The sequence below is a fragment of the Oncorhynchus mykiss genome, chromosome 2, assembly GCF_057628025.1.
Source record: "Oncorhynchus mykiss isolate SJ-2025 chromosome 2, ASM5762802v1, whole genome shotgun sequence".
In the NCBI taxonomy this organism is placed as follows: Eukaryota; Metazoa; Chordata; class Actinopteri; order Salmoniformes; family Salmonidae; genus Oncorhynchus; species Oncorhynchus mykiss.
In genome coordinates this window covers 29,914,722-29,935,735 of record NC_143023.1, presented here as the reverse complement: position 1 = coordinate 29,935,735, position 21,014 = coordinate 29,914,722, and the positions used below count along the sequence as shown (strand labels likewise).

General features: G+C 40.6%; 2 protein-coding genes across 8 annotated transcripts in view; one reads left to right on the top strand and one right to left on the bottom strand.

Moving 5' to 3' along the window:
- The first annotated feature begins 3,140 nt into the window (after nucleotides 1–3,140).
- LOC149984931 (beta-2 adrenergic receptor-like) lies at nucleotides 3,141–4,427 on the top strand. Its single transcript, XM_090196188.1, has one exon. It carries the CDS (start codon nucleotides 3,235–3,237, stop codon nucleotides 4,291–4,293), a length of 1,059 nt encoding a protein of 352 aa, XP_090052314.1. The 5' UTR covers nucleotides 3,141–3,234; the 3' UTR covers nucleotides 4,294–4,427.
- Nucleotides 4,428–12,392: 7,965 nt separating this feature from the next.
- The window catches only part of LOC110486724 (NADH dehydrogenase (ubiquinone) complex I, assembly factor 6), a 9,244-nt gene continuing 622 nt past the window's right edge, over nucleotides 12,393–21,014 (bottom strand). The window contains exons 2-10 of one of the 7 annotated variants that reach the window (XM_090196212.1): nucleotides 20,741–20,844; nucleotides 20,046–20,168; nucleotides 19,844–19,956; nucleotides 19,678–19,734; nucleotides 19,480–19,582; nucleotides 16,590–16,723; nucleotides 15,029–15,130; nucleotides 13,707–13,763; nucleotides 12,393–12,928 (exon numbers count right to left, since the gene is read on the bottom strand). In XM_090196212.1, coding sequence (XP_090052338.1) covers nucleotides 12,800–12,928; nucleotides 13,707–13,763; nucleotides 15,029–15,130; nucleotides 16,590–16,723; nucleotides 19,480–19,582; nucleotides 19,678–19,734; nucleotides 19,844–19,956; nucleotides 20,046–20,168; nucleotides 20,741–20,844 — 922 coding nt within the window. In that variant the 3' untranslated portion in view covers nucleotides 12,393–12,799. The remainder of the gene's footprint in view (nucleotides 12,929–13,706; nucleotides 13,764–15,028; nucleotides 15,131–16,589; nucleotides 16,724–19,479; nucleotides 19,583–19,677; nucleotides 19,735–19,843; nucleotides 19,957–20,045; nucleotides 20,169–20,740; nucleotides 20,845–21,014) is intronic. The other 6 variants (XR_016485892.1, XR_016485895.1, XM_021558527.3 and 3 more) reach the window with 6 other exon arrangements.

Sequence of the window (21,014 nt, the reverse complement as noted above, 5' to 3'; positions counted from 1 at the left end):
AGTGGTAGGTACTCTCCTATCACTGTTGAATTGCGATAAAGGAAATATTGACTGTTGCATCTGGTGAGATGGGCATGATGCCAGCTGCATGTCTTCCTCTGTTTATGGAGCTTTGCAGAGCTGGGACCTGAGTCACACGTGGTGACCCTGGATTAGGGAGCATTACCACTACACTACACCCACTATGGCATGAGATTATTATTTTGTTTTTCTTTGTGTCTACTTCTACCCAATCAAAGCTAAAGCCGAACAGAGCTAAAGCCCAAACAGAGAAAAAACCGAACATCCATGTTACAGACTCCTTAGACAATCACGGTTAATCAGTGTGCAGTATTGTAGGATTTTAGTCAACCAAACCACACACACCTCTGTCCTTCTACTGGTTTTCATCTAGCAGGGTCAGACCTAGTAGACTTTAGGGAGATGGATGGGTAGACAAAATCAGGTTGCTGCTGTTGGAAAACTAGGGCCATTAATCTGATGACTCCAACACCACAGGGCAGTGATAGTGGAGTTTTATGACAAATAGGGGTTTTAATAGTCCTGTATAAATTCCCAACCTGGTCACTTACATCATCACAACCAACTGATACTTTCCTCCTCATCTCCCCACTGGATACGATATACAGTTGAAGTCAGAAGTTTACATACACTTAGGGTGGAGTCATTAAAACTTGTTTTTCAACCACTCCACACATTTCTTGTTAACAAACTCTATTTTTGGCAAGTCTGTTAGGACATCTACTTTGTGCATGACACTAGTCATTTTTCGAACAATTGTTTACAAACAGATTATTTCACTTATAATTCACTGTATCACTATTCCAGTGGGTCAGAAGTTTACACACACTAAGTTGACTGTGCCATTAAACAGCTTGGAAAATTCCAGAAAATGAGCTTCTGATAGGCTAATTGACATAATTTGAGTCAATTGGAGGTGTACCTGTGGATGTATTTCAAGGCCTACCTTCAAACTCAGTGCCTCTTTGCTTGACATTATGGGAAAATGAAAGGAAATCAGCCAAGACCTCAGAAAAAAATTGTAGACCTCCACAACTCTGGTTCATCCTTGGGAGCAATTTCCAAACGCCTGAAGGTACCATGTACATCTGTACAAACAATAGTACACAAGTATAAACACCATGGGACCACGCAGCCGTCATACCGCTCAGGAAGGAGATGCGTTCTGTCTCCTAGAGATGAACGTACTTTGGTGCGAAAAGTGCAAATCAATCCCAGAACAACAGCAAAGGACCTTGTGAAGATGCTGGAGGAAACAGGTACAAAAGTATCTATATCCACAGTAAAACGAGTCCTATATTGACATAACCTGAAAGGCAGCTCAGCAAGGAAGAAGCCACTGCTCCAAAACCACCATAAAAAAAGCCAGACTACGGTTTGCAACTGCACATGTGGACAAAGATCGTACTTTTTGGAGAAATGTCCTCTGGTCTGATGAAACAAAAATAGAACTGTTTGGCCATAATGACCATCGTTATGTTTGGAGGAAAAAGGGGGAGGCTCGCAAGCCAAAGAACACAATCCCAACCGTGAAGCATGGGGTGGCAGCCTCATGTTGTGGGGTTGCATTGCTGCAGAAGGGACTGGTGCACTTCACAAAATAGATGGCATCATGAGGCAGGAAAATGATGTGGTTATATTGAAGCAACATCTCCAGACAGCAGTCCCCACTCCAAAATGGACCCCCCCAAAAAAATTCCCCTTCATCAATCTACACACAATACCCCACAATGACAAAGAAAAACCGTAAAAAAATATATAAAATTAAATATTACATTTACATAAGTATTCAGACCCTTTACTCAGTACTTTGTTGAAGCACCTTTGGCAGTGATTACATCCACAATTCTGCTTGGGTCAGTCAGGAAGTTAAAGCTTGGTCACAAATGGGTCTTCCAAATGGACAATGACCCCAAGCATACTTCCAAAGTTGTGTCAAAATGGCTTAAGGACAACAAAGTCAAGGTATTGGAGTGGCCATAACAAAGCCCTGACCTCAATCCTATAGAAAATGTGTGGGCAGAACTGAAAAAGCGTGTGCAAGCAAGGAGGCCTACAAACCTGACTCAGTTACACCAGCTCTGTCAGAAGGAATGGGCCAAAATTCACCCAATTTATTGTGTGAAGCTTGTGGAAGGCTACCCAAAACGTTTGATCCAAGTTAAATAATGTAAAGGCAATGCTACCAAATAGTAATTGAGTGTGTGTAAACTTCTGGCCCACTGGGAATGTGATGAAAGAAATAAAAGCTGAAATAAATCATTTTCACTGCTATTATTCTGACATTTCACATTCTTAAAATTAAGTGGTGATCCAAACTGACCTAAAACAGGGAATTTTTACTTGGATTAAATGTCAGGAATTGTGAAAAACCGAGTTTAAATGTATTTGGCTAATGTGTATGTAAACTTCCAACTTCAACTGTAAATTAGCAGGTTTGCCATCCCAAAAGTGTGCAAAGCAAACGTCATATGTCAAAAAGACCATTTAAACATAAATATTGTCATCAAGGACATCAGCCAATGGGGTTGAATCTGCCTGCGTAAAAATGTAATCTCTAGTTCTGCCTATAATATTCGACCATGCAGTGCAGTGCACATACAGTCATACTGACTTCAAGCCCTGTCGAGTCATATCGTCCCGGACTGACTGGGTCTGGTCCTCGTCTCCAAGAGTCATCTGAAAAAGTGGGTTTGAGAATAGTAATCTTCCATATTTCATTATTTTATGAGAGCGATTATATATGGAATATTTAAATTGGAGCAAAAGATGAAGCCACTGTGTAGGCCTATGTGCGCCCAATAAAGCATATTGGTGAATTGTATATCTAATAATTTGAAAATCTATTTAAAGTAAGTGAGTTGTTTCTACCATCTGCAATAACGACTCTTGTAATAGCGATTGACCTACTGTATAACAATAGCCTAGAATATTATGTTTTTAGTACATTTTATTGTATTTTTTTCATATCAAATATTAGGGTTGCAAGACTTCCGTTATGAAATCCACTTTATCAATAATATAATTTGTATTTACTATTCCAGCTGCTGTCATGACTAAATAGACGTCATTGCCTTACTCGTAGTGACAGCTCGACGCGAGACAGCACAGCGCGTGCCCTGTCCTGGAGTCAAATCTGTTTACCACAGCTGTTCTTGCAGTAACAAGCAGTTGAAGAGAGGATAGTCATCCTTATTACAGTAACTTCAGTTCATGGTCTGTTTCTCATATAGACCAATCATGCTGCCGGAGGGAACCGAGCCGACAAACTGTACTCTGTGTTGCTGGACTGTGACCAACAAGATTTTGATGGTCGTTTTTATGGTCATCTTGATTTTTGCTATCTTGTTCGGCAACTCGGTGACATTAGCCGTACTGTGCGGGACTAAGCACTTTCATACGCCCCAGGGATATCTGAAAGCGTCGCTAGCGGTGGCTGACTTGGCGGTAGGGATATTTGTGGTGCCAGTCTCCGTTTACGCAGAGGTGTCGCTTATGTTGAACAACTCCGCGCCAGAATGGATCGTGAACAATTCACAAGCAACAACTTTTCACCCGTGCAATTTAATTGGCCCCATTTTCGCTGGCTGCACCTTTGTGTCTATTACGACTATATTTTTCCTTACTATCGAACGGAGCATCGCGGTTTTGAGGCCGTTGCACAAGGAATCAGTCATTACGCGCAAACGGACCACTATCCTCATACTCTTCTCATGGATGGGAAGTTTCTTTCTGGCAGTGTCTCCGATGATTTTCAGCAATGAAATTGCCCTCGAATATAACCTTTGTAGTAGAATGTGCAATTACGCACTGGGCACCATCGACACGTTTCCTTCCCAGGCATGGAACATTCTCCTGCTCTTTCCCGCGTTTGATTTCACACTCCTTGGTGGAACCGTGGTGATAAATATAATTTCATTGTCTAGCATACGCCAGAACTCAAAGCAGAGAAAACATCTGGCTGAAAGCGAAAGCGGCTCCAAACCCACTTTCTCCGATATCAAGGCTGCCAAAACGATAGGGACATTAACGCTGGCTTTTACGTTATCCTTCACCCCCATTGCTGTCTTTGTCGTGGGAAATGTTATTGGAAACGAATGGTGCAACTTTTCGCTTTTTGCTTTTTGGATACTGACTACGAATAGCTGTTGGAATGTTATAATATACAGTGTGAGAGACCAGAAGTTTAGGCTGCGCGCGCACAAGCTTCTGATTCCTTCCCAAATCAAGAATGTCTCCAAGACCTCAAAAACGGTGGACATTTTGTCTTAATCCCATTTTGACATTTCTGTACATGTCGAAATGACGGACTTATGATAATGGTACCAAAGACAATGTAATAACGAAAGCAAAGCAGCCTACAGAGAAATGCTAGGCTATAGTATCTATATGATCGATGCTTTACGCCCACACCTGTTAGGGCAGGGATAATCAATTAGGTTCAGCCGCAAGGCAGATTTTTTGGTCAAGGGGCAGGAACATAATTACAAATAATGTGTCGACTACAAATTTACCGCATGAAGCCCAAATAGATCATATTTGACTATAACAATCATTTCAAACATTGCTTACATTTGTTTACGATCACATACAATGAGTATACCAAACATTAGGAAAACCAATGCTTCCCACAGTGTCAAATTGGCTGGATGTCTTTGGGTGTCGGACTATTCTTGATTCACAAGGGAAACTGTTAAACGTGAATAACCCAGCCGCATTGTGGTTCTTGACACAAACCGGTGCGCCTGGCAACTACTACCATAACTCGTTCAAAGGCACTTACATTTTTTGTCTTGCCCATTCACCCTCTGAATGGCACACGTACACAATCCATGTCTCAATTGTCTCAAAGTTTAAAAATCCTTATTTATTTAACTAGTCTCCTCCCCTTGATATACACTAATTGAAGTGGATTTAATACAGTGACATCAATAAGCGACCATAGCTTTCACCTAGATTTACCTGCTCTGTCTATGTCATGGAAAGAGGTGTTCTTAATGTTTTGTCTAATCAGTGTATATTTCTCCGATTTTTGGAATACTTCGGAACAGACACCAAACATTCAAATCACTTGGAGCTGATTTGCCGGTGTTTTCCCAGTATTTTATGTCCAACAATAAAAAATAAAATGACATCATAAAAGCATAACACGTTTTCAAATATGATGGTAAAGCAGCTGTGTCCTAGGTTATGTCATGTTCAGTGCACACTTAGCCATTATGTGAAATGTGGCTGCTGCCAACACACTGACACTGACTCAACTCCAGCCACTTTAATAATGGGAATTGATGGGAAATGATGTAAATATATCACTAGCCACTTTAAACAATGCTACCTTATATAAATGTTACTTACCCTACATTATTCATCTCATATGCATACGTATATACTGTACTCTATATCATCGACGGTATCCTTATGTAATACATGTATCACTAGCCACTTTATACTATGCCACTTTGTTTACATACTCATCTCATTTGTACATGCTGTACTCGATACCATCTACTGTATCTTGCCTATGCTGCTCTGTACCATCACTCATTCATATATCCTTATGTACATATTCTTTATCCCCTTACACTGTGTACAAGACAGTAGTTTTGGAATTGTTAGTTAGATTACTTGTTATTACTGCATTGTTGGAACTAGAAGCACAAGCATTTCGCCACACTCGCATTAACATCTGCTAACCATGTGTATGTGACAAATAAAATTTGATTTGATTTGATTTGATTGTTTTTAGTCAGCAATACTTGTCAACGTGTAATCTGTGTGTACTACACTTGCTCAAATATGTGGTATTATTGACACAATGTGTTCGCTGACTATTAAAAATACATGTATTTTTGTTACAAATACAATTTATGGAGCCTTTTCATATGGGTGGAAGTTGCACTTTCTATTAACACCATAATCACAGACGGGAGCTACATCTCACCTCACTCTGATAGGCTACTTTGGGGTAGAGCGGCGTGTGAGGGCGCAGAGGGTCAATCTCAACATTAACAAGAACATGGCAGCATATGAATTTGTTTTGTGCAGAAATTATAATAGTTGGATATTAAAATGGTAGCCTGAAAGGAATGAATACAATGATGATGAAGATGTGTAATGCGTCTGTCCTATAGGCAGGCCGAAGTGTCCATCATTGTCAATCTGATTACGCACACACCCACTCGTACGCGCACGCACAAACACACAGGGAGAAAATATTCAAACGTTGCCAGTGGTAATCTTGAGCAGAGTTGGAATTTTTCTAAAACGGTTTTAAATTTCGTTTTTGGGATTACGGCTCCGCGGTGCTGCAATCATGAGTTTCTTCTCTGATATCCAGCCTTGCGCTTGCCACTCTTTTTCGTGGCGACTGACCATTCACATGAGAACCATCGCGCAATTTAAAATGCTCTTAATGTTAATTTCTCAATGTCTGGGATCTTTTATTTCAGCTCATGAAACATGGGAACAACACTTTACATGTTGCCTTTATATTTTTTGTTACAACATCGTTTTATCAAATTTGGCAGCACGTCCAGTCGGCCTCACCTGTGGGATCGTCTGAGACCAGCCATCCAGACAGCTGATGGAATTGAGGAGTATTTCTGTCTGTAATAAAGGCCATTTGTGGGGAAAAACTCAATCTGATTGGCTGGGTTTGGCTCCCCATTGGGTGGGCCTGACTCCCAAATGGGTGGGCCTATCCCCTCCCAGGCGCCAGCCATGGCTTTGCCCAGTCATGTGAAATCTATAGATTAGGGCCTAATTTATTTATTTCCATTGACAGATTTCCTTATTTGAACTGTAACTAGATAAAATCATTGAAATGGTTGCATGTTGTGTTTATATTTTTGTTCAGTATACTATATATCCTCTTTTTTCTCAGAATTACATATGTTACTAAGGCATCTGGACCAATGGTGAAGTTGACAAAGAGAGACTGCAATACATGTACATACACATGGTGAGGTTGACATGTGTACGTCACCGCAGAGAGAGGGAGAGAGAGAGCGAGCGACTGCACTGCAATACATGCACACACTCGTTCTTTCTCTCACACACCACACACACACATACACACATTGAAGTTACCTACAGTCCTCTTTAGAAAGACACAATAGTTCTACTGAAATAACCTTTGATTATGGGTCTCTCAGTAGCTAACAGGCAACACGGCGCTGACATACCTCAGACTTCATTTGTGGCATTATTACCTTTGCTGTTTACATGAAAAGGCTAATGTTTACGTCACTACAATAAATAGCTTTTAAACTGTAAAGTGCAAAACAAATGATGGGAATAAGGATCTTTTCTTCAGCTGAGTGAATAAGATTGACCTTCATCTAAGAGAGTCCAAAGGCATTTGTCTTCCCTCTCTCATGTCATTATTTTGTTTTCCACTCTTCCTTCATTATCCATGGCTATAACTAGCCTAACTAACTAGCCTAACTAACTAGCCTAACCATCACGAGCTGCATGCTGATACTGGAAAAATAAGAACAAATTGGTTATCAAGAAGTAGCCTCTAAAGTGATTATAGCAGGCCATAGCAGGCTTCTACATTATTCACACAACAGCTAAAAAGGGTAATAGTTCAAAAATAAAAGTTGAGCTTTCTGTCAAGCACTTTCACAGCCTATCACATACAGTGTTACAATGGGGTGAAGTCCACTTTGACAACAATTATGTGAAAAGTAGGCATACTAGGTGACAAAAATAAATTAGCAGAACGCAGAGCCATTTTCATTACACTCATAACCCCCGAGCAGACGAAAGGAGCTCATCCAGTATTTCCATTTCTTCATTTTCTTAATTTGACACTCCTAAATGACAAAACACTATCAGCTTTAAGAGACTTAGTGTATGTGTCCAGTGCTTATAAAAAACAATGTACTATATTTCCCCATGTTTCTCTCTATTTACTAACGTAATTGCCTCTAGATATGAACATCTGAGAAGCAAGATGCCATGACTAAGGGGTGTAAGTTGATGTTGCTGTCTTTCTCAGCAAGTAGTTATGAAATATTAATGATATTGATACGGTTGCCCCTTTTTTGACGTGTTTGATTTAGCATGCAGTCTCCTTCAGCGTTATTTACAGTATATTCAGCAGACGGTTGTTGTGATTGTCATTTCTATCTTGTAGGCTACATCAAGTCCATAATGTTAACCAAGTGTTTCCAACCAGTAAACCACACAACAGTAGAACTTCATGAAATACCCAATTTCTCTGAATAAACCCATACAACCTTGAGGTTCTTATGTAACATCACAGTAATGACATAGAATAGTATCTACAATAGGTTGCCATGGAAAATAATAGAAGAGGGGAAGTTGCTTTAAGAAGTACATCAAATCTATGGCTAAAAGGATTGTAGTGTTTGTTCGGTGCATGTGGGAGGGCCTTTCAGGTGGTTTAAGAGCTAGTCCTTTACAGCTCCTCTGTAAACATCTATTGTGGGGGAACCAGGAAGTATTAAGTACTTCCCAGAGATACATTTTGTAATCTCCATAAAAACCGAACGCCTTATTGAATCGAAACCCGGAACAGTGTGTCCAGCAGGATAAGTCAGAAATATAATTCTTATGCTACATAACACTCTAGGATTCATGTAGAATCAGCATGTAAAAATGCTGTTTACCGAAGGAGACCAGATGCATTACACTTCGTTCATTTAAATATGTCTAGGGCCTGAGTATGCAGTTTATTTGGACCTGCTTGAAGCAACAGAAGTCCTGTGACTGGTATGGGTGACATATTCATTATCTCTACCTGCCAGTCATTTCAAAGGATAAAATGTGAATAGTGGACTTGACATGAGAGAAATTATAAACTCTGTTTATTCCATTATCTATTCCCAGCATACTCTTCTCTGATGATTTCCCCTCTTGTCTCATTATGCAACCCTGCCGAGGGAATGTGGCTGTAAAAAGGTCTTCAATCTGATGTTGGCATGAACCTATCTGGCATGACTCTGGATCAGTCACGAAAATTCCAATTAGCTAACCAGTCTGCCCCCACGCACAGGGCAGGAGCCATTGTGCATCTTTTCAAGTTGGTAAGCATCAGGAGCCTCCCTACTCACCCACCACTTCCTTTGAAGAAGTTGAACAGAACAGCAGGAGTTGTTTTCGAGTTACTCCTCTTAACCCCTTGTTCCTCACATTTTACATGATCATGTTTCCTATCAGACACATTCTCAACTTCGGTTTCAACAGTCACAATAGATCCTCCAGAATTAGATAACTGTCTGTGTTTCTGGGTGTGACTGGGCATATGTTCATATACAGAGGTGTCATGCCCATAGGGGGCACAGATTTGTCCTGTTTAAAAAATAATAATAATAAAAAAAAAACATAGAAGTGTTGTTTTTCTGTAATACTACTAGCATTTTATGAAGTTGGCTTAAGCTAGCCAGGATTGGAAACCTATCTGCCAACCTCATAACTAGCTACCAAAAAGCCATTTCAGACTATCAATCAAGTTACAGTAGCTAGCTTGTCCAACTACAGGTAACTGCCAAAAATAAAGGAATTACTAACATAAAATGTTTTAATAAGGTGTTGGGCCACCACAAGCCAGAACAGCTTAAATGCACCTTGGCATAGATTCTAAGTGTCTGGAACTCTATTGGAGGGACGCGACACCATTCTTCCACGAGAAATGTCATAATTTGGTGTTTTGTTGATTGTGGTGGAAATGCTGTCTCAGGCACCACTCCAGAATCTCCCATAAGTTTTCAATTGGGTTGAGATCTGGTGACTGAGACCGCCATTACATATGGTTTAGAACGTTTTCATGCTCATCAAACCATTCAGTGACCACTTGTGCCCTGTGGATGGGGGCATTGTCATCCTATTGGGTCAGAGCCATAGTTTTATACATGACCCTAAGCATGATGGAATGTTAATTGCTTAATTAACTCAGGAACCACACATGTGGAAGCACCGGCTTTCAATATATTTTGTATTTCTCATTTACTCAAGTGTTTCCATTATTTTGGCAGTTACCTGTATTTTAGCTGGCAAGGTTGGTAGACTTTAGAAAAGCAAGCAACCACTAAATGTACTGGATAAGACTCACATTCTTTTCAATCTTTTACCCAGATTTTAGCAGAGATGCAGGGAAGCATATTAAGTTTCTTTAAAAAAAAGAAACACCAGTCAGGAGGATAGACAGCTCAAGAGGTAAATAGCAAACGGTGGTCACACCAGATACTGACTGATTTTCTGATGCACGCCCCGACTTTTTTTAAAGGTATCTGTGACCAATCAAATCATATCTGTATTCCCAGTCATCTAATGACCTAATTAATTTATTTTCATTAGGTCGTAATCTAATGTAGATGAACTGTAACACAGTAAAATCTTTGAAATTGTTCCATGTTGCATTTATATTTTTGTTTGGTACAGAACGGATCAAGTGCTGGGATGGACCTATATTTCCTGCAATATGGAATTAGTAGGCTTTTGACTACAGGGAACCTTGTCAAGTCAAATAGGGTTCAGCACACAGTTTAAATTTAATCTCAATATGTTGTGCATCACAGCAATTTATTTAGCTTGACAATCCCATTAAATGCAATTCTGCATTTAGACACTAAATGGTTATACAAAAGTAAAATTGGCATCATGTTGATGCAATTAAGTTGTACATCTAGACCACATTTCAACATCTCTTGGATTAGTGTGCCTATAGTACTTAGAATAACAATCAACATCTTTACCATTGACTCAATTTATCAGTCTTGGAAGGATGAGCAGTTTTCCACAGCAACAGATCATAATACGACCTATTAATGATGCTTGATCATTAGCATTCTAGTTGGGGGCTTGATGACTCATACCTGGTTCATGCTCTCCTCCTTTGAAGTATAACAGGACCAGATGCTTTGTACCAGCAGCAGTGCCACCAATCAGTGACACCAATCATTCTAGATTCACACAGTTCAGTTAGCCTTGAACCACCCCACTGACATTCTAGCAAGAAGGAAGAAACATCTTTCCTAAGCATATTATAGGTCACCCTTCAAACTGCAAGTCACTTTTCAACAAAGTCATCATTCCTACATTATTAAACAAACTGTTTTCAAGAGGACACATCGGCACAATGCAGGAAGTCAAATGGCGAGATGACAATCAAGTTGGTTTAATTCTGATCCACTGGGCACACACTGGTTGAATAAATGTGTGTATAAAACGAAATGACGCTGAACCAATGTGGAATAGAACACTTTGGATGAGACCAGTGTTCTCTCTCTGAAAGAGACAGTAGTAGTACTATAGAGAACTGACTGGCCATCACACACCATATTTGGCCATCACATGCTGGCATCTTGGTTCAAAAGAAAAGGTGCATTTGATTTGAGTTCTGCCTGTGTGCATGTTATTTTATTTTGGCCGTCACAGGCGTGGCGACGAAAAATCGATAAATTGTGACAATGCTTGCTCATCTTGGGTGAAGGTATAAACCAACATATCAAACATCCTTTGATCCTTGGTCTCTTCTAGCCTCTTTCTCCCTCTCACTGTCTCTCCCTTTGGAAGTACAAGGCCCTTCTCATCAAAACATGGCACTTGTCCAGGACTTCACTGGATTGCTTCCAGTGAATGATACCAACTTAATTTTATCAGTAGTCCATTGACTGCATCAAGATTTCCATGGTAGGATGAAACATCGATATAACGAATGGCCACAGGGATTTGCATAAATGAGAAACAGCCTTAAGGGGACAGAAGTAGCACAGAGGGTTGCTCGGGAACATAAGAACCCAATGAATCCCTGGAAGGCAACAGCTCTCTGCATCATTGAGACCAGACAGAAAAAAGTGATGGGAGGACTTTCCCTTCTGTTAAGGGCAGAAGGGCTAGGGTAGCCTAGTCTGAAGAGGTCATCATCAGGGTCTGGAACACACTGACTGTAATGATTCACAACAGGGAGGAAAAAATACATAATTTATCATAAATAAAACTACCCTGGGTGAACGACCTGGCCCTCTCTGTGACATTCTTTAAGGTGAAGCCTTAGAGTTTCCTGCTTTTGAGGAATAAAACCTAAACGTATATAAACTGTTCAAAATGGCCCTTTTCTTTTCAACTCCACAACCTGGCATCTGGTCCAGATCAAAACAATCAACTGGAGGCAGAAATTCTCTGGTAAACTAAGCACTATGCTAATTACACACTTGCATCCTACTTTGGCTATAAACGGTTGTCAGGAGCAACAGTACCATATAATTTTGTGCTGGTAAAAAGCTATGTTGTGAATGTATACAGCCTGTCCACAAATATGACAGTGATAATTACACTTAAGTCATGTAAAAAGCTCTAGATTTTATTTAAATGTCATCATAATTCACAATGACATACACTACTGTTATTATGGTTGTGACATCTTTATTTAAGCTTTAAAAAGGAGAGAAAACACAGACCAACATGGCTACACGATTTATTACTGAAAATACTCAATATATCAGGGCATCAGTTCAGTCTCCAGTACTGTAGTTATTGCTTTACAATAATCTCTGTCTGTGGTCCTCAGCTGTCTAGTCTACAACAGGGAATAACACAGGTGAACTGGTTTAGATGGCAGAGGCATGTTTTAGATCAGAATCCTTTTTTTGGGGAGTGCTGACATCATAGATGGAGGAGTCTCTTGAAATCCACTGTTGTAGATAGGTCTACTTAGAAACCAACATACGAGAGCGGGACTTTGGGAAACCGGATGTTTAAACCTGGTATAAATTACAATAGGGCAAACGATAAGGTCCCACTATACAGGTCAATAGGTCTTCTTCCAGGAGCGGAAATAGAGCTGGATGGGGATCAGTGGGTTTCTTTTCTGTAGGCTGGGATGGAACACATCAAAGTCTACCCGCCGCACCCTTTGAAGGTAGTCTTCCAGCACCACCTAGAACAGCAGCCAGAGAGAGGGAAACAGCATCCACAGCATCAACACACCTGTGTGTGTGTCAGTCCTTATTCTCTACATGTGGTAGCTAGCGTGAGCATTATCTGAGCTCAGGAAAGTGCTTCCTCTTTGTCCTAGACGCATTGTGACCATCCACCCTTCAAAACATAAAAACACACGATGCGGGGCATTTGTCTACCTCAAATTCTTCACCTTGGCGTCATTCTCAAGGCTCTGGTTAATATGCTCTGCCCTTCCTTTATTGCCCTCTTTCATGCCCCTTCTCTGTGGGAATCAGACTGCTTTTGAGAGTGCCAGTGGTAAGAGCCCACAATGCAGTCCCTTGGTGGTCTGTCTGGTGCAATTAAATTGGAGCATTAAAAAGGTCTGTCTGGCCAACTGATGGGGAGCGTGCTGTGATGGGAGGGAGGGATAGGCTAGACAGCCATGTCAGGATATTGGGAGGTGGTTGAGGAGGAGAAAGGACCGTTCAACAGATGTTGCTCCTCCTTACCTAGGTTCAGATGAACCTGATTGGAGGATTAATGAAAAAAATAAAAAATACAAATGCTAAGAGAACTGGAAGTGAAACTAACACACATACCTGGTCTCTTCCCTGGTGCCAAGACTAAAGAAGCCCCATAGATCAGTTCACAAGTCTTGTCTTTGGTCAACGCTTTACAAAATATGACCCTTTTCATGATGTTACGTCAGTCACAGTGACCACAACCTAACCCAATAAATGCTAATCATTCTTATAATAATAACAACAACCCACCGTTTGGAGGAAGGCAGGGAAAGCAGAAGCTGGTATGTTCTTGCTGAATGATCTGGCCTGTGGAGACAAAAAGGTTCAAACTGAGTAAAATGACCAACACAGGCTAATAAAGCTATAATCTGTTTTTATAACAGATGAAGGTCTGTAGACATGCAAAATCAATGACGCGCATATAAAACACCAGTAGCTACTTAATTTCGGACTGCTTCTCTTTTCAATCCTTTTTTTGTACAAACTCAAAACTAAAAAAACAACCTCAAAGCTCACAATGAAACAAAGTTACAAGTATCACCAACGTTAATTGATTAAGTACACTACCGTTCAAAAGTTTGGGGTCACTCAGAAATGTCCTTGTTTTCATGGAAAACAGACTTGAAATTAGTTGCAAAATGAATAGGAAATAGTCAAGACGTTGAGGTTATAAAGGTTGAGGATATAAAGGTATAAGTAATGATTTTTAATTTAAATAATAAAAATTGTGTCCTTCAAACTTTGCTTTCAACAAAGAATTCTCGATTGCAGCAATTACAGCCTTGCAGACCTTTGGCATTCACAGCGTTGTACGAGATCTTCAGGTTCTTGGCAATTTCTCCCATGGAATAGCCTTCATTTCTCAGAACAAGAATAGACTGACTAGTTTCAGAAGAAAGTCCTTTGTTTCTGGCCATTTTGAGCCTGTAATTGAACCCACAAATGCTGATGATCCAGATACTCAACTAGTCTAAAGGCAGCCAGTTTTATTGCTTCTTTAATCAGAACAACAGTTTTCAGCTGTGCTAACAATTGTAAAAGGGTTTTCTAATGATCAATTAGCCTTTTAAAATGATAAACTTAGATTAGCTAACACAACGTGCCATTGGAACACAGGAGTGATGGTTGCTGATCATGGGCCTCTGTACGCCTATGTAGATATTCCATTAAAAAAATCTTCCGTTTCCAGCTACAATAGTCATTTACAACATTAACAATGTCTACACTGTATTTCTGATCAATTTGATGTTATTTTAAAATGGACAAAAAAGTAGCTTTTCTTTCAAAAACAAGGACATTTCTAAGTGACCCCAAACTTTTGAACGGTAGTGTATGTGTAGTACGGGTAAAAAAACGCATTGTAGTAACCATTAGAGAAAACGACTGATCCCACATGGGAACACACTGTCAGAGCCCTCCATTTTTTTTTTTTTACCAGGACTGGATGAAAAATGTAATTGAATCAAATCTTATTGAAGACTGGGGTTTTTAAAGCAGTAAATCTGTTCAGCAAGAACAGCCCATCAAATAACATTGGAGGAACACTGTCCTAATGTCATAAGGGTACGTACGTGTTGTAGGTGTACGTGGGCTTGGCTGGCAATGTCATATACCACATCCCTCACATTCTGTTCCCGGCTTCCTCGGATGAAGTCCTCCTGGGAGGCTCTGTGCTGGTGGTGACACACACCTTTGTTCACACCACTTATTCACACAGGAGAGATTTGTTCCTTCAAACCACTAATCTAGCCGAGCGAACCAATTGCTCATGCTGAGAGCATATGGCCTCTAAATGGGGCGAATAAAGTGAAGCTCCCGATAATTAGCTTCATTATTCACGGCATGTATAGCGATTGTCAGATCTCAGTTCTTTCTCCTTTAAACTGTTGGCCTCAGGTCAGCCCCGATAGACAGAAGTTGTTTAGAAACTGAGTAGTCGGATAATTTGACAGCGAAAAAAAAAAAATATATATATATAAATATAAAACGGGTAATCTGAATCTTATTACACAAATAAGGAGTTTAGTTTGATATAGTTTAACAATAATATGAGGACAAGGAGATTTGTATTGCCCAAAAACACAAGGCTGTAGACATGAAAATTCCAATGTGAACAGTTCCTATGTTTTTATATGTAGGTATCAGTATTTTGTCTCCCCCATTCTCCAACTTCTTATCTTGCCAAATTTTTAAGCAGTTTTGTTTACACACCACCTTGACAGTATATATTTTTTCTATGCTAGCTTGACAAACTAAACAATCAAGTCAGGGAACTTCAATACTATTTGAATGCAATGAAGCTTGGTATTGCAAGTTATTAGCTCGGCTAGAAGCTGTTGTCAAGCAATGGGAGCAACAACAAAACACAAACATACAGAGGGTCTAATGCCAAAGCCTGTATAAAATGTAACATCACCACAGACAGAGGCTGCAGTAGTTAAACCCCTGGACACCAACAGTCCCTTCTGCTTCCGACCAGAGCAATTAACTTATGACCGGATGAAAATAATTGGGAAATTGCAAGGCACTCACTGTCCCTTAATGACACAGAAAGTGGAGAAAACCCACCAGGCTTTAGCGAGCTTTAATGTGGGGGGGTGAATCATAGATGGACTGTAGGGGGAAACTCTAGGGAGCTTCAATTGTGCTCACCTTTATGATGTTACAATAGCGCCCCCAGGTGCCAAAACAATAGTGATAGGCAAATGACCTGGAGGCCTCCACAAACCTGACGAGGTCACTAATGTCACACACACTGGACTAGTAGGGGTAAAAACATCTCCTGATGTCACATCATAAACCAGCTGCACACAGTCCCCTGTCACTCCAGCTGTGGCTCAGAGGCCTTGTTGACAGATGGATCAGACAAAGCTGTGAATTTTACATGTAACTACAGCCAGTGCATTTGTCATGGGGTGTCATTATAACTGTGCCTCTGGCATACTTCATTTGGAGTAGTGACACAAACCCTCACTGTGTTGATAATACCAAACCGGTCTAGCAGGAATATCATGTGACATAAAGGCCTGAGATAGAGAGGTAGATAGATCAGGAATGGCATCCATCTGTACCAAACGTCACTAGCAGGAAAGTAATCATTTTGATACCTCTGCTGCAGATATGGTCACTCACCAGCATGCAGATGTCCATAGGTAGGTAGACTTTGCGTCTGCTGCTGTTGTAGGGCGTGGCTCTTAGGCACATCACGATCCCCTGGGCCTTACCAATATGGCTGGCAGCATGATCAGCATGGACATCTTTCACACCTGGACAAAAAACACCACACACAAAGGGAATCAGAGAAGGCAGAAAATAACTAAAGTTAAAACATTGCAACCCTTTTTAAAACAAAAAAAATAATAAACTATTGTATTAAATACACTTTGTCTAGGTACAAGAAGAATGTGTCTTCTAGTTTACCTCAGAAACATAGTTAGTGTTTTTGATTGACTAGGGCCATGCTAAAACCTTAAGCAGACACTGTTCTCTTTTATACATCATTTATCACAACAATAAAGTGCACACACTTTGATATTAATAACTGGGAAATGCTTTCATGCTGAGTGCCCAGTACTTGAAACAGGTTGAGGCTTTGAGTCAGATGTCTCTTCTAGTCAATTAGACTGGAACAAGTGTGGCAGGTTCCTTTGCAGAGGGGGACAAAATAATGACATTCCACAAAATAACATGCAAATGATTGACAGAAACACAGGTACTTGCGATGCAGAAATGCCACTTAATTAATCGCACAAGTGAATACAGCTTGACCAGCTTCTAAGTCTCCCTCTCAAGTCATAAAACAATCTGCATAAGTAATCATTATTTTGTATACAAGGCATTCAGGAAAGTATTACAGACCCCTTGATTTGCCACATTTTGATACGTTACAGCCTTATTCTAAAATGGATTAAATTGTTGTTTTTTCCTCAATCTACACACAATACCCCATACTGATTAAGCAAATAAAGGTTTTCAGAAATATTTGATGTAAATGTAATATTTCATAAGTATTCAGACCCTTTACGCAGTACTTTGTTGAAGAACCTTTGGCAGTGATTACAGCCTCGAGTCTATTTGGGTATGACACTACAAGCTTGGCACACCTGTATTTGGGAAGTTTCTCCCATTCTTCTCTGCAGATCCTCTCAAGCTCTGTCAGGTTGGATGGGGAGCGTCGCTGCACAGCTCTTTTCAGGTCTCTCCAGAGATGTTCAATCGGGTTCAGGTCCAGGCTCTGGCCGAGCCACAAGGACATTCGGAGCCTTGTCCCGAAGCCACTCCTGCATTGTCTTGGCTGTGTGCTTGGGGTCATTGTCCGGTTGGAAGGTGAACCGTCACCCCAGTCTAAGGTGCTGAGTGCTCTGGAGCAGGTCTTCATCAAGGATCTTTGCACTTTGCTCCATTCATCTTCCCCTCGATCCTGACTAGTCTCCCAGTCCTTGACACAGAAAACCTCCCCGTAGGGATTTTGTCAGGTTTCCTCCAGACGTGACGCTTGGCATTCAGACCAAAGAGTTCAATCTTAGTTTCATCAGAACAGAGAATCTTGTTTCTCATGGTCAGAGTCTTTAGGTGCCTTCTGACAAACTCCAAGCGAGCTGTCATGTGCCTTCTGATGAGTGGCTTCCGTCTGGCCACTCTACCATAAAGGCCCGATTGGTGGAGTGCTGTAGAGATGGTTGTCCTTCTGGAAGGTTCTCCCATCTCCACAGATGAACTCTGGAGCTCTGTCAGAGTGACCATCGGGTTCTTGGTCACCTCCCTGACCAAGGCCCTTTTCCCCGATTGCTCAGTTTGGCCGGACAGCCAGCTCTAGGAAGAGCCTCGGTGGTTCCAAACTTCTTCCATTTAAGAATGATGGAGGCCACTGTGTTCTTAGGGACTTTCAATGCTGCAGAAATGTTTGGTACCGTTCCCCATATCTGTGCCTTGTCACAATTACGTCTCGGAGCTCTACGGACAATTTTGCTCTGACATGCATTGTCAACTGTGGGACCTTATATAGACAGGTGTCTGCCTTTCCAAATCATGTCCAATCAATTGAATTTACCACAGGTGGACTCTAATCAAGTTGGAGAAACATCTCAAGGATGATCAATGGAAACAGGATCAACCCTGAGCTCAATTTCACCTCTCATAGCAAAGAGTCTGAATACTTATCTAAATAAGGTATTTCTGTTTATTTGTTTTTTATAAATATGGACGTTTTCACTGTCATTATGTGTGTAGTTTGAGGAGGAACATTTTTATTTAATGCATTTTAAAATAAGGCTGTAAAGTAACATGTGGAAAAAGTCAAGGGGTCTGAAAACTTTCCGAATGCACCGTACATCCACAATATAATGTGACTGTTCCTGTCAGGGTTCTTCCAAATAGGGAAGGAGCAGAGTCATAATGGGGCGGCAGGATAGCCTAGTGGTTAGAGCGTTGGACTAGTAAGCGAAAGGTTGCAAGTTCAAATCCTCGAGCTGACATGGTACAAATCTGTCGTTCTGCCCCTGAACAGGCACTGTTCCTAGGCCGTCATTGAAAATAAGAATTTGTTCTTAACTGACTTGCCTAGTTAAATAAAGGTTTAAAAAAAGTATTTTATTAAAAATAATCAGTCATTCATTTCATGTAGAGGGGAATGAGGGAAACTATGGGTAGTTTCTGTCCAGCCTTTCAACAAAAATCTACTGGAGATCAGTGGCTATATTGATTCATTCTGATGGCATTTTCAAAGTGCAATTATGCATAGAGCGCTCTGTAACACCATGGCGGACATGGTATCATTAAACAAGGCGCAATTAAAGTTCCCGGCAATGTTCCAGTCGGTGGCTGCAATTCTCATCTTTCTCATTTTAGTCAATGTGCTGCATTGGCAAGCACGATCCTCATCATTTCTAAAAGAGGTACTTGAACACTGGGAAGTTAATTGTGAATATAAATTCGATGTCCCCCCTCAGGAACAGAACAATGCACATGCTGTACACTCTTCAGTCAGTGGAGTCAAGCACAAAACACACATACACCTGCTCACCTAAACTCTCCAGAAGAAGGTACAGTAGTGAGGACTGGGTATTGTCTGAATAGGCCTCCAACTCCTGGAGGTTTCTATAAGCTCTGTCTTCCATGTCTTTCTCCTGTTGGCAACAATAGAGACATATATCAAATAAATGAAACGAAACTAGAATTGAATCCACACAAATCCATGACCTAAAATGCAACATATGCTTACTCTCTCAGAGATTATCCTAAGCATCCACCTCTTTGTCAGGTAGTGTTTCTTCACCGCCTGCAAAAGGAGATATTTGAAGATGTTTAAAACAGTACACATCAAATGCATTGGAAAAGCTGTTTAATGCTATGCATCAAATACAATTTATTTATAAAGCCCTTCTTACATCAGCTGATATCTCAAAGTGCTGTACAGAAACCCAGCCTAAAACCCCAAACAGCAAGCAATGCAGGTGTAGAAGCACGGTGGCTAGGAAAAACTCCCTAGAAAGGCTAGAACCTAGGAAGAAACCAGGCTATATGCAATGTCCAAACGATATACAGTCGAATGTAATAGCCGCAAAATTAAAATGTCTACTCCAGACAGACCCTCCATAGTTCTGCACTGACAGGCTGCACTGGGGGGTCGTCCCTGTAGATCTCCTCCACTGTAGTCTTCCAGAACTGCATCCGCATCAGACCTATAGTCTTCTGGGAAACAGAGTCCTTCACCTTGGAGAGAAACAAAAAAACTAGGGTTTTCTCAATCCCTTTCAGAAGACTTCATTGAATGAGTTTAAACTGTTAGGCATATAGAGTTGCACAAAAAATGTATTGCTTTACTAGACCCTTCCCTCACTGTTATCTATGTTCATATCTAGGTCTATAGGTTGATGTATTATTCTTGCCATAACAGCATTATCTTCAATAGCAGGATGCCTGAACATCAACACTTAGCTCTGGACAAGTATTGGACATAGAGTGGGGCAAAAAAGTATTTAGTCAGCCACCAATTGTGCAAGTTCTCCCACTTAAAAAGATGAGAGAGGCCTGTAATTTTCATCATAGGTACACTTCAACTATGACAGACAAAATGAGAAAAAAAATACAGAAAATCACATTGTAGGATTTTTAATGAATTAATTTGCAAATTATGGTGGAAAATAAGTATAAAAAAACATTTTTTTTAAAATATATATACATATATATTCCATTTTGAATTCAGGCTGTAACACAAAAGGTGGAACATGTCAAGGGGTATGAATACTTTCTGAAGGCACTCAGTACTGAGCTTGCTGGAATACCTGCCTGAGCCAGCTCGACATTGAAGGCCCTCAGGGCCAGTGAGGAGCGTCGCGCATCCTCAGGGAGAAGCAGGGAGGACACAAAACCGTCATAGTCCCGAGACCTGGGGAAACAAGGCAGTGAACACAGGCAAGTTAATCAAAACAAGTCAAGTGTAATGCTAGTGGTGGACTAACTTCTTCAATGAAAACATTGGATGCAGTAACACATGTAACAAAAACAAACAACTAGCCAGGGTTGGGGTCAATTCCATTTCAATTCAGTATATACACT

What these genes read in the sequence shown, in the direction of transcription:
- LOC149984931 (XM_090196188.1), top strand. Translation starts at nt 3,235, where the DNA reads ATGGTCTGTTTCTCATATAGACCAATCATGCTGCCGGAGGGAACCGAG.